The sequence below is a fragment of the Alligator sinensis genome, unplaced genomic scaffold (assembly GCF_000455745.1).
Source record: "Alligator sinensis unplaced genomic scaffold, ASM45574v1 scaffold337_1, whole genome shotgun sequence".
Taxonomy (NCBI): Eukaryota; Metazoa; Chordata; order Crocodylia; family Alligatoridae; genus Alligator; species Alligator sinensis.
Window position 1 is genome coordinate 3,462,964 of NW_005841927.1, and position 12,996 is coordinate 3,475,959.

At 52.0% G+C, this 12,996-nt stretch overlaps 1 protein-coding gene across 1 annotated transcript in view; it reads left to right on the forward strand.

The window, feature by feature from the left end:
- The first annotated feature begins 712 nt into the window (after nt 1–712).
- Nucleotides 713–12,996, forward strand: part of LCK (LCK proto-oncogene, Src family tyrosine kinase) — a 24,393-nt gene continuing 12,109 nt past the window's right edge. The window contains exons 1-6 of the mRNA XM_006019347.3: nt 713–1,034; nt 11,174–11,280; nt 11,633–11,714; nt 12,091–12,181; nt 12,611–12,709; nt 12,960–12,992. Of these exons, the coding sequence (XP_006019409.1) occupies nt 11,179–11,280; nt 11,633–11,714; nt 12,091–12,181; nt 12,611–12,709; nt 12,960–12,992 (407 nt within the window). The 5' untranslated portion in view covers nt 713–1,034; nt 11,174–11,178. The remainder of the gene's footprint in view (nt 1,035–11,173; nt 11,281–11,632; nt 11,715–12,090; nt 12,182–12,610; nt 12,710–12,959; nt 12,993–12,996) is intronic.

Consider the following 12,996-nt stretch of genomic DNA (forward strand, 5'->3'; position numbering starts at 1 on the left):
TCTTATTCTGGACGTGTGCCAAAGGCTGCCCCTCATCAACCAAGGTGGGTATGGACACCGGACCATTCAGGCTGGAGAATCATTAGAATTGTGTGTTTTGGGTAGGGGGACAGACTGGCTTTGATCTTGTTGAGAGTCTATTGGCATCATTGTGCTGGGACCTTGGATTCGTGGCAAAGATAAAGAGACCCCTTTAACAGGAGAGCAAGGCCAGTGCCGTGGTGAGAGAGCTATCCAGGGACTCGGGGTCAATTCCCTGCTCTGCCAAGTGGGGCTTGTGTGACCTTGGTCATGTTGCTTAGCCCCCCCACCTATGCCTCAGTTCCCCGAGGGGAAATGGCACCTTCTTACCTTGCAGGGCTGCTTATCCTCAGTGATGCCAGGGACTGGGGCCATGGAGAGAGTTCCAGTTTTGTGTGCATCGGGGCGTGGTCACCCGAACTCGGATCTTTTAAACTTTTGCATTGCCCTCCTGATATGCGCAGCATATCACTTGGCGCCTAATCAGGATGTAGGCCAGAATTCACCCCCACACCCCTACCTTCCCCCACATGTGCACTCTTAACATCCTCTCTTTACAAGACCAGCCGAAAGCATCTGCAGCACGCCGGGAGCTGCACGTCTCTCACTGGACTTCCCTGCGGGGTGGTGGGTGGCAGTGGGGAGATGATACCCAGGCGGTGACGGTGCCCCTCTGTACCAGCAGATTCCATCTTTAGAACGACGGGCCTGCGGATGGCAGGAAACCTCCCTCGCTAGCATGCTGTGGTCGGGCGAGTGCTGAGAACAAACTTCTAGAGCTTGCTCATGAGATCGCAGAAGACAGGAAATCAGGGAAGGCAGAGTGCGAGAGCGAGCGAGTGAGACCGTGCTGCTGCCATTCCCTGATGTGAGGACAAGCTGGGCTGCTGTCCAGGAGGTTGTATCCATGGTCTACACCCTAAGGATGGAGACTAGCATGCAACTGGGAAGGTGCTGTCACTCACTGGCCATGGAAATCTAAAAGCAGCTCAGCTCCATCTCACGGCAAGCAGGTAAGGGAAGGGCTGGGGCCGTGTTGGGTGAAAAGAGCCGTGCCTTCGGGCTGGGATCTGGGGATTGCTGTCATGAGCGGGCATGGAGTGGCACTGGGGTCTGTGCCAGCTCTTCCCTGGCTGGGAAGCGATGGTTCCTCTGGGGAAGAACGATGTCTTTGGGGAAGGACTTGCTTTTTGGTGGGGGTGAAGCGAGACTATAAAATGGGAAATGAGTCCATCACTATGGTATCAGGCCAGTACACAGAGGAGTCTGGCTGCTTAGGCTGGTCACTGTTGGGGTACGGGGTCCTGTTTGAAAGACCTTTGGACAGAAAGACCCATGTTTGCCGTTGAGCTGTTTGAGTTCTTGAGTTGCTGCCTCTAACACAAGCCCTCATCTCCCTGCCAGCCCTCCCCAAATCCTACTAAAACTGCTTTCTAAGGGGATCCCCAGAGAGACTGTCCCCAGCTGGAGTGAGGGCAAGGAGTCTAGTGAGTCACTGCTTCCAAAGTCCCAACTTCCAGGGCAAAGTGAGGAGGAAAGCTGGGAGTTGTGCCCTGAAACGTCAAGCGCTCTGTCTAATCTGCCTTGGATCTCCCCGTTCCTGAGCTGCCAGCCTTGAAGCTGGGAGCAGGCTGGAGGGTCTGGTTGGTATGGGGCTGTTTTGTCTTGGAAGTGAGGAGCAGGGCAAATCCGTGTCTGCAGTGAAAGGACACTGAATAACCCCTGGCTGGTATTGTGGTCTATAGGTTCTTAGATGCAGACTCAGTGCAGAACTGCATGCTTGTCTGAGTTCAAACCCAATGCGGCTGCAAACCCAGGCTGTGTGTCCAGTTCTCCAAGCTGCCCCCTTTGAAGTTGCCTCTCTGCTGACCCCAAGCCACAAGAAATAAGAGAAGGGACCAAGGGGCAAAATTCAAGCTGTGTGGATCCAAGATTTCGAGTCGGGACCATAGACGGGGTAGCTTGGCAGCTGTGAGCCTGAGGCTGCTCAGACTGTTATCCAGCCCCCCTGGTCTTGCAAAATTTTCTGGGAACTGGATCTGTTGGGGCTGACCTCACTGGTCATACGAGAGACAGGGGGGTCATTCCTGTGGGCAAATCAGCACTGTCCGAGGCTGAGGGTTGGCTTTTGTGGTGAGCAGTGACTACACTGACTGCCGCGTTTTGCTTTTTAAATGTGGGCGCTATTGTCCTTGGTCAAAGCGAGGCTACTGCAGCATGCTTCGATCGGGGGTGTGGGTCAGAGACGAGAGAGGACCGCAACATTACTGGACATCCCTGGCATATGTTCAAGGGAAAATAGTTTCTCTCGCCTTGCCACGCTCCACCTCCAGCACATTCCTCCTGAACCAGGGGGCCCAGCCCGATCCAAAGAGAGAGCATGTTCCCGCTCCCCACCAAGTCTCACCCAGGCTTGGCATGAAGACGCAGAGAAGTGCAAACACGCACACGGATTCAAAGACAGATGCCATCATTCAGATAAACACATAGCCCTGTGACTGTCAACCAGGAGATCCTTTTTGGGTGTTTTGCAATATTAGCGCTGTTAAGTGTGCAAGCACCTACCCACGGGTCACAAGGCAAACCCAGCCATTCCCCATAGGAATCCAGTGTCAAACCCATCCTGCCCTGCTGCAGGCAGCAGAGAAATGGCTGCCTTATTTTTCTGCAGTCAAAAACATGAGTGCAAGTTAAAAGCTGGCATTTTCTGAAGGGAGCCTGAAGTCGAACAGGCTGGAGAACCAACGATGCAGTTGCACAAATGCGCCCGGAGGCAAGCAGAGATGCACACACACCCAGAAGAAACAAGGGCAAACACGGACAGATGAGCACACACAGTCGCCCAGACAACTGCGCAGAGCTGCAAACCCACGGGGACCCGCACGTACATGGGACCGAAGCTAGGCAAACACACAGACGCAGGCATGCACGCCCCCCCCCACCAAACTTCAGTTATGCAGGCAAAGCCAGTCACCAGAGAGAAACAAAACAGACTTCAAAGTAGCCCCAGGTGCTGATCAGGTGATACAGCTCCTCTGTGGAAATTATTTTGTGGCTTAAGCAAAAAAGACAAAAAGAGTCGTGTCCCCGTCCCCCCCTCCGCCCCAGACTCCTGATTCTTATAGGAAGGGGGGGCACCCCAAGCGTGGCATCATCTGCATTTCGCTCACAGTCATGTTTCAAATGCTTGATTGTATCTCCAGGGGATGCTGTTTGAGGGAGTTGCTTTTCTTCCACGAGGGTGGATATTTCTTCGATTTTTTCCACCCCTCTCTTGCTAAATGGGAGATACAGAAGTTGCATCTGCCTGGCTCTCCGGTAGTCCGTGGGGTGCCTTTTACAAGATGAGGATCTAGCATCTCCTGCATTTCTCCAGAGCAGCGGTTCTCCACCTTTTCTGTACCAGGACCCACTTGTAAACATCGATGGCCAGTCCTAACCTGCTGCCCCACTCCAGGCCCCCCAGTGTGTGGGGCAGAGGGTGGGCATGGGGGGGCCCCAAGCAGCCCCTTGCAGGCTGGAGCTCTGTTAGCCTGCAAGGGAAAAGCCACGGTTTCCCACATTTTTCTCCTATAAAGGAGAATCCATTTTTAAAGTTTGTTCATGACCCTTTCACACATTCTTGCAACCCACTTTTGGGTTGCGACCCACAGGTTGAGCAACGCTGCTCTGGAGCACTTTTTTGGAAGCCGACCTGGCCAAAGTGATGGGGCGCTGTGCCTTTCACTTCTCGGGAAGAAAGGCCCGAAGGCCGGGGTGCTGGTGGTGGCGGCGTTACTTAATTGCATCTGTTTTCCCTGGTGCTGATGGAAGACTCATTGTGTTGGAGTCGGGGCAGAGGAGAGGTGCCCGAGATGGGCATGAAGAGCTTTCTCTGCCTTACTTGCAAGGACCAGAGGAGCTGGTTTATGGCAAAGGGAGATTTTTTTCCCCCCAAGTGTTAATTAGGTGTTGGTGCGAATAAAACCCCCCAGCTTCTGTTCCTAACACCTTGGATTAAAAAAATTAATTAAATCGTTCCCTTTAGGTCCTGCCTGAACTAGAGCTTTATGTCAGGGCTGAACCTGGCCATCTCCTAGACCCTGGTTGATGCACAGAGCTCCCTCCGTTGTGTGCTGTTTAGGAGGACAGAGGTTGGGATACTCAACACAAGGCCATGGCTCACATAGCCCAGAACACACAGCATGTTGCCGCTTTCTAATTTAGGATACTCAAACTTTGTTGGATCTACGGAGGCCTTACTCCCCTGACCATGTGGGTCGCTCAGCAAGAGCTGCTATTTCATGGGTACTTCCAGGCTGTGTGGGTACCCTCTGCTTTTTCTGCTCTCTTTTGCCTTTGTTATGAAGCAGTAGGTTTCTGAAACTGCGGGAGGATGAGTTTCATGATGTTTTCTCCCATTTCCACCCAAAGCAAACAATGACTGATTAATAAAAATAAAAAAATAAAAAAAATAGGAAAAAGGGGGGGAGGGGGGGTTCTTCTTTCTCAAGCAAGAACCAAGAGGTGGTTGAAAACAAGTGCAGCGCAATATTGCTGCGACGTTTCACGTCCTTCCCAGCAGGTGATGAATTCTCTTCTCCTTACTCGGCGTCATCCGGGCTCCAATTTCCACTGAAGTCAATGGAAAGACTTTAGGCTGCGTGTAGGATGGGCAGGCTCGGAGCGTCTCGCTTGTTGATGTACTCTTCCAGTGAACTTCCGCTGTCCTGTTCCCTTCCACAGAGCCGCCCCCCCAGTTACTTTTCTTTGCATGTAATCACACCTGTAAAACCAGAATTCCTTGGGACGGAGAAAGACTTTTAGAGGCACAACAGTAAGTAGACCCCTTAACTCTCGCTGAACACCATTGAGAGTTTGAAGTTGGGGGGAATGTAGGGCACGGTGACACCTTAAGACAAACTGGTTCAAAGAGGCATGATGCCTCTGAACCAGTTGGTCTCTAAGGTGCCCCCTGCCCTGCCTTGGAAAATCTCCCCCGTTGTCTGCATCTGAACAGGCCTGCAGCGGGTAGAAAGGGGGTGGAAAAACAGGTACATCTGAGCTGTCTGCACAGCTGCACTGCTTTGTTTTAGAACAAAAGCTACAAGATCAAGGGTAGCGTTTCCAAAAGCGGCCGCTGATTTTTTGAAGCGCTCCAGTCGGTGGCACCTGGGGGACCCTAGATTTCAGAGGGGTTGAACTCGGGCAGCTTGCGGGGACTTTGTTCAGAGTTGTGGGCTCTTGGCATCTCTGCAACTTGGCCCCACTTGTCTTGAGATGGGTTTCTAAGAAGGAGAACATCCTGAATGAGAGCCCACTTTGGAAAAACTGACTCAAATTTTATAGCCCCCCCGCCCGAACATGGCTTCAGAAGGCTAGCAGCATTGCTGCTCTTTCTAGCTGGGGGAAACGCCTGCTGGGACCAACTCTTAGCATTTTATTCCCGCGGGGCTCATGATTTGTATTGTTCATTCTTCAAGCGCAGGCTTATGGAATTGAGAGAATATCAGGCTCTTCGCTTTCATGGAAACAGCAAGCGTCTAGCCCTTAGAATAGTTGCCAATAAAGGCTTGAAAATGTGAAATGAATGATCCCCAGAAGCTCAAAAACCAGAAGCCTAGTATTATATCTCAGGGTTGTTTTAAAAAAAAATTAAATCAATCTTGTGATCTCTGAGGTTGAGTCTTGAGTCCCTGGGGCTGGCAACTTTGAAATCACTTTTAGTGAAGCTTCATCAGCTCGGGCACTTGTCTTGTTGCTTTGTCCCAGAATGCTTTGCAGAAGCGATAATACCGGCATGAGGTTAAAGGGAAACCACCAACCTTAAACCAACTCTTCAACCCGGCTGTTTTTTTTCTCTTGCTGTTTGTACAAGTTCAATAATAGAAATGGAATATGCTAGGGGAAAAAAAACATAAGTAAAATCCTCCCTAGGTCTGACTCCTCCCCTGCCCCACTTGAAAATAGAGCTATACTGGTGTGAAACCAGCTGCACTGGGTGGAGAATCAGGCTCCCTCAATCTTCTTGGATTATTTCCTTTTGCATTCAACAGCCCAGCGACTGAGAGGGGATGCACTGTAGGTGTGTTGCCTGCTGCTGCTTCTAGCTCAGTATTAGGCGTAGTCCTGCTTTAAGAGGACTTCATCCCTGCAAAGTCAAAGCAGAGGAAGAAGGGGAATAAGAAGCTCCAGCAGAGGATCAAAGATGCATTTGCAGATTGCAGAGAACAGGAGGGAGGCGATGAGGTGGAGAGATATGGAGAGGGGGGCCCAGGTGACAAGGTGTGCAGCAGAGGCGGCTCTGGTGTGGCCAGCAGCAGGATGATGATAAGCGAGGACAGGGGATGGGGCAGGATTAGGCAAGGGGAGGAAACGGAGAGGGATGCAAAGGGCTTGAAAATTCCCCAGCACCTACTACCAGTAGTGACTGGAGGAGTGTGACAGGGTGGTGTTTCGTGCCCTCGGGGTAGGTATAAATGACTACAGGAGGCAGGGACTCACAGCAGGAGGACTGGCATAGTGATGGGATGCTAGCCTGGCACTTGGAGATCCTGGACAAGTCATAGGCCTAGAGCAGGGGTAGGCAACCCCCGGCACAGGTGCAGAGTGTGGCACTCAAAAGCATTTTGCTTGGCACGTGCACCTTGGGGCAGACAGCAGGGAAGAGGCCAGGGCTGCGGTGCCACAATAAGGTTCAGGCCCCTTGTGACTCCTCTGGCATGCCAACATCTTAAAAGTCAAGGTTATGGGTGTTTTTGCCACTCTGCCCAAAAACGTTGCTGACCCCTGACCTAGAGTTATGTAAAGTGCTTAATCCTATGGAAATCAGTGAGGGTCTTTCAGTCCCTGCCTGCACCATGGGGGCCAGTAGTGCTTCCCTACTCCAGGGGACATGGATAAATCCATGAATGGCTGTGGCACACAAAGGAAAAGAGAGAGATAGGAAGGGCAGGGCAGACCCAGCCCTAAAACCTGGGATAGGTTAAAGTTTGGGGGGTGGGGGGTTAAAAAAAGGAGGACAGGTTTGCTCCCAGCTACCATGGAAGAGGGAGCACCCGGATGGACATGCAGCTCTGTCCTGGCAGTCGGGTACCTGAGATCTCTTCCATGGCTGGTTCTGGGACATGGGGTGGGCTGGAGGCTAGCAAGGCTTCCCTCCTTGGGGACATGCACTCAGGTCTACAAATGCAAAGCTGAAGGGGAGCCTGGGGAGTTGTTCTGCACCAGGAAGTTGCTGTACTTGCTTTGTCTTTGTCATGCTAATGAGCCAGGGGATTTCTGACTTGTACAAGAGACGGAGATGACCCTGCTGCTACAGGGGTGGGAGAGCTGTGTAACTCTGAGATCTTGCCCATTCCTCCCAGCACCCAATTGCCCTCAGTCCTAGGGGCCTCCTCTCATCTGTTTGGGGGTTTCTCTGGTGCCTGTCACATCACGGCATCACAGACCAGCATGCAAGGCTCCCCAATCCTCTGAGGGATGATGGGCTGAACTCCCTCAACCTCCACTCTTTCAGAGGGAACCCAGGGTGCGTGACAGCAGGGTACTGTAAGCAATACATTTCGCCTTCCGCGGCTGTGGGATGACCTTTCCAGACTGACTCACCAGGTGGCTTTTCCCCACATTTGTGCTGTGCTCAGCATTTGGGGGAAAGCAGCATTTCCAGGGGGGTTGTTGACTTAACACAAAGGTGCCTTTCCATCTACAAGTGCCAGGCCTGCCAGCCAGCCCCTGGCACCCACGCCTGCTGGTTTTGCACGTCACCTGTTTGTATGCATGCACGATATGTGCTCCCATAAGCGCAGTTGCCAAAGACCTCGCATGCAGTGTCTCCGGTGCCTGGTCTCTGATTAATTCTTTGGCTGGGGTGAATCTGCCGTGTCCTTGATTCTTTGTGATCCTCTCGCTTTGGCTGACGTTGTTCAGGATCACGGGTGTTCTGCAGTCCTGGAAATCAGGCCTGAGGGGTCTCCGCTTAGGCTTCCGGGAAAAAAAAAAAGGGTGATCTCTAATATGAAGAGCCAGCGTGGTCCAAAGAACCAGAGTGTGGCTTTAGGCCAGGGGAAGGGGAATCCAATAAGTGAGTCAGAATTACTATGGTTAATTGTGTCATTTCTAAGCAGATGGTGCAGCTGTAAAGGGTCACAGGGGTGGGCGAGCTGTGTAACACTGAGATCTTGCCCAATCTAGAGAGCTTTGCTCTGCCAACATTGAAGTTATGCGTATTAGCACAGCATCCAAGAGCCCCCAGCATGGACTGGGACTGATTGTGCAAGGTGCTGTACAATCTACCTCTTCTCCATGCTCTGCATGGATCCCCTTGGGTATGTCTATATGGCAGTCTGTGGTATGATTCTAGCATGGCTAGGCACAGTCTGCCTATCTTGAGCGCTGGTAACAGTGGGGAGCTGGCAGCCAAGGCATCAAAGAAGCTGAGTACGTGCTGAGAGGCCTGGGGGGATGCCTTGGCATCTTCGCCATTAGAGCCCTGTGTGCTGGCTGCAATAAAATTGGCTTGGCTCTGCCTAGCGCTGTTGCAGTCACACTGTCAACTGCAGTGTAGACGGGCTCGCTGGCGGTGGCTGGCAGAATTTGGGTCCGTGAGAGGAGACAAACACTCAGGTTCCTGAGCCCTCTAGCTGGCTGTTTGCTTGTGTCCTTACTTCCCTGGAGTCTTGTCCTTGGCTTCAGGGAGATAGCGTGATTGTGCCTTCCAGGGGCCGACATCTGGATTTCAAACCTCCCTCTTTGTGGGTGCTGGTGCTTTGAATGGCAAGCTGCTGCCTAGGGCTTCCTCTGCAGCTGCATCACCTTGGCTCTTGGCAGCTAAGCTATGTCAGCACTTTGAGGTGGCCTAAGATGACCTTGGTGCTTCATGAAGTGGTAGCTATTTATCTCCAGGCTCAGGTAACCCAGTGCTCCTGACTGCTCGTAGCCACTAGGAAGTGGCTAGCTTAGCACATCTGTCCCAGCATCTTGGTGAAACTCTATCTCGGATAATAACATTTGGGTTCCTTCAAAGACTTTAACTCCCGTGCAGTGCCGCTATGGTCTGACACAAGGGCCGTGTTCCATCTCGGAGCTGGCTGCATTTTTTTTTTACTGCAGCAAATGACATGGTGACTACACAGAGTTGATCTGTCAGGCTGCAGAGACCACAGCACACTTTGCATTGTGTGCAGTGGAAAATGAAGTGAAAAGCTACAGAAGTGAAAGCTTATGCCCTTACCTCTGAATAATCCTCCTTCCTACTTCTTTGCAGACAGATGGAGCCAACTGCTGTGCATGGGGCATGCAGGGAGCACATTTAAGCTCTGGTCAATGTATATTCCCTGTCCCCCTCCACCTACAGATGGTCTGAATTTTGTGCAGGCCCCAGCTGCCAAGCCTAGCTCATCATTTCAGTTGTCTACAAGGCTTTTAAAAAGACTGGAAGGAAAGAATGATTTAAAACAAGGGGGCAAACAGAGAATGGGATAAAATGCAGCAGAGGTAAAAACCATACCACATTAACCTCACTATTATCTATAGTAAGATCATTGATTCTTTTAGATAAGGGAAATGTCTAACCTACCTGTGTTTCATTAGAGTGCTTGATGCAGCATCACATGGGAAATCATTGATTAGATGGAGCACGTGGGGATTCATAGGGGTACTATGGGGTTAGGAAGGAGCTGGTTAAAGGAGCAGACTGTCCTGAAAGTATCAGCCTGGTCACCAGTGCACTTCCTCAAGGACCAGTCTTCATACAAAGAGTAGAATTGTGCCAAAGAGACTTGTGGATGATACAACATGGGCAGCAATTATCCATACAAAGGAGGAACGGAGTACTATACAGGAAGGACCGGATGACTGAGGACTGGAGTCATTGAAATATAGTCATACAACACGCTTCTAGGAATGAATGGCATTAATTGCAGCTACAAACTGGGGGCCTCATCCATCCAAAATGACAGAGGAGTAGAAAAAAATGTGTGTTAGTTCATTGCAGCGCCCGAACGAGCCTCCAAGGTGGTGCAGCTGTGGAAAAGGCAAATGCTTTCTTAGGCTGTCTTAGATGAGGTATTTCCACCGGGGACAGGGCAGTGTCAGTGTTGTGCTACATGGCACAGCGGAGGCCTCTCCTGGGATACTGCACACAATGCTCATCGCCAAGTCAAAGCAGAGCAGGTGCAGAAGAGGCTCAGGATGGAGACTGTCTCATGACAGGAGACTAATGAGCCTGGTTTGTTTGGCCAAGAAAAATGAAGGCTGAGAAGCAATAAAATTGTGGTTTATGCAGACATCAGGGGAGGGCAGACCAGGGTGGGCAAAGAACTTCTAAGGTAAAGAACAACATTGTGCCCATTGATTCTTGTGCCAATCTGGCTGTGACTGCACTGGAGCTGGAGGACATGAGACCGTTTTTAACCATCAGAGCAGGGGGGTTCTAGACCAGCCTCCCGGGAGGAGGAGTGGGGTTGGGAAGAAAACCACCTGGTTTAGGACAGAGCTGGAGCAGCGTGTGGACGGGATTGTGTGACATGGCTGCCTCTGGTAGCAGGGCCTGGACCCAACGACCCAGGAAGCCCCTTTCAGTCTTGTAAAGCTAAGCTGGAGTTTCCTGGCATGCTGACAAAGCTGCCAGCTATGATGCACACCCACATGTATTCTCAGCCCTTTGCACACCCATCCATTTTCTATGATTCTCTGATCTAGGGCACGGCCCCATCACAACTGCAGCCCAGGGAGCTCAGAGATCATGTGCCTCTCAGGAGGGTGATGCAGGGACCCCAGAGGCACAGTTTTGCTCTGAGCTCTCAGACAGGTGTGTTAGGCCCGTGCCAAATCACCCATGAGCCCCGTGTCCACAAAAAAAAACACAAAAAAATCCCTCGAGGGCACTTCAGTTTCCTGGAGGAGCCAACATGTAATTTTTGTTCCAGCTGTCAGTCTTGGATGCTTCTGAGACCTTCTCTAGCACCCGAGAGGAGGTAGGCTTCCAGCCCGGAGTCGTGAGTCATGGTGAGACGGTCACCAGCATCTCGGGGCCACAACTGTTTGTCTTTCATGTGGCCTGAGAGATTTCACACCCTACCTGGGTAGGAATAACTGTGTCAGCCCTCCCTAACAGTCAGTCTCTCTCTCTCTCTCTCTCTCTCTCTCTCTCTCTGTCTTTCGTGTCCCCCAGGGACCATGGGCTGTTGCTGTAGTTCTGACCACGAAGATGACTGGATTGAGAACATTGACATCTGTGAGCACTGCAATTACCCCATAGACCCGGCTACTAAATCCCAGGTGAGGAGGAGGCAGAGCTTGCTTCCATCCCAGACCCTGGTGGGGCCTTCTGTAGGGGTTGTCCCCTCTCAGCCCTGCATGGACGGAGGAAATGCCTGTCCTCTGGGCTATGCCTGGCAGAGACTCTCCAGTATGATATACAAGGCTCTTGCAAGTGAGGAGGGAACTCAAAGCAAGAGGAAGGCTCCTAGCTCTGGGAGTGGGCAGGTACCTTACAGGCCACGAGGGGAATGTGATGTGGCGGTGGGAGTGAGAGGTGGGACCTCAGCTGGACAAGGGAGAGGGTGTTCCTCCTACCGGAGAATACCAGGGAAATGCTGTTTGACCCAGTCCTTCTCCTTTCCACCCCTAGAGGCTGATACGCAATGGCTCCGAGATGCACGATCCTCTGGTGTCCTATCAAATGGGGACACCGCCATGCTCCCCTTTCCAAGGTAAGGTCTGTTGGCTGCACAGGAGGGAAATCATGCTGGCAAAGCTGTGCCAAGTCTCTGATTCATGAGTCGTGCTCGTGTGATAAGTCACCCTGTAGACTATCCATCCCAGCTAGTGCAGCAATGGTCAGAGAGGGATGCTGCGTGACCACAGAATCCAGCCTTCACCACCAGTCTGCCTTTCTGCCGAGTTTTCTAGTTAGTGCTTGCTGGAAACTGGGCCGAGGCCTACTAAACTCATTCCACGTAGGTCACCAAACGGCCTTCAGCTGGAGATCATGTCTGACCAGCATTCCTAGAGCTGCAAAGATGGCACAGTCCATTGAGGCATTTCAGTTCCACCCAGACTAAATGGAGATACTGCTTGTCTCCCCAGATAAACTGGTGATTGCTTTGTATGACTATGAACCCACTCATGATGGGGACCTGGGGCTCCAGAAGGGGGAGAAGCTCCGAATACTGGAAGAGTAAGTCTGTTGTCCTTTCCCATCCATGCCAGATCCATGCTTCCTGCAGCCAGCCCTGGAGGCTCTGGGATGGGCGGTGGTACCAGAATAGCCCCAAGCAGGGAAGGGTTCCCTTGCCAGCAGGTTGCTGAGTGTTTGAATGCTGGTGGGACTCCAGAACTGGATCCAAGCAGCGTCTTCCATGCCCTGCCCTCCTGCCAGGGGAAGGGAGAAGGTGTTGGGGCTTCTATATGGGAGAAGACAGTTCTCCTCGGACCTAGAGGCAAGGGAGATGGGGGAGCAGTAGACAGCCTCTGCTACCTTCTCAGTCTCCTGCCTGGAGATCTTCACCAAGCCAGCTGGAGGGCAGGAGTTCACTCCAAAGCTTTTCATCTGCAGAGGGCTCTGGACCAGGGGCTGACACTGGCTTTTCTTTTGGTCTCGTTTCAGGAGCGGGGAGTGGTGGAAAGCCCAGTCGCTCACCACTGGCCAGGAAGGTGTTATTCCCTATAACTTTGTCGCTAGGGTGAATAGCCTGGAGCCAGAACCGTGAGTAGATGCTTATTGGGGGCATAACATTCTGTATTATGAAACCCCCTTGCAGGGGATGTGAGCCTAGCTGCAGCACTAGGAAACAGGCCTGCACTGGCTCTCAGGGAGGGGTGACCTAGAAGAGTCTGTACCCCTGGGGTGCCCAGCAGGCTGGAACAGGAGAGGATTGGGGGGCCCTGACCAGCATAAAGCAGGCAGAAAGGGAGTGCTCAAGTCTGGCTGGCACTGACCGTGCTGTTCCATGCAGCTGGTTCTTCAAGAGCCTCAGCAGGGAGGATGCCGCG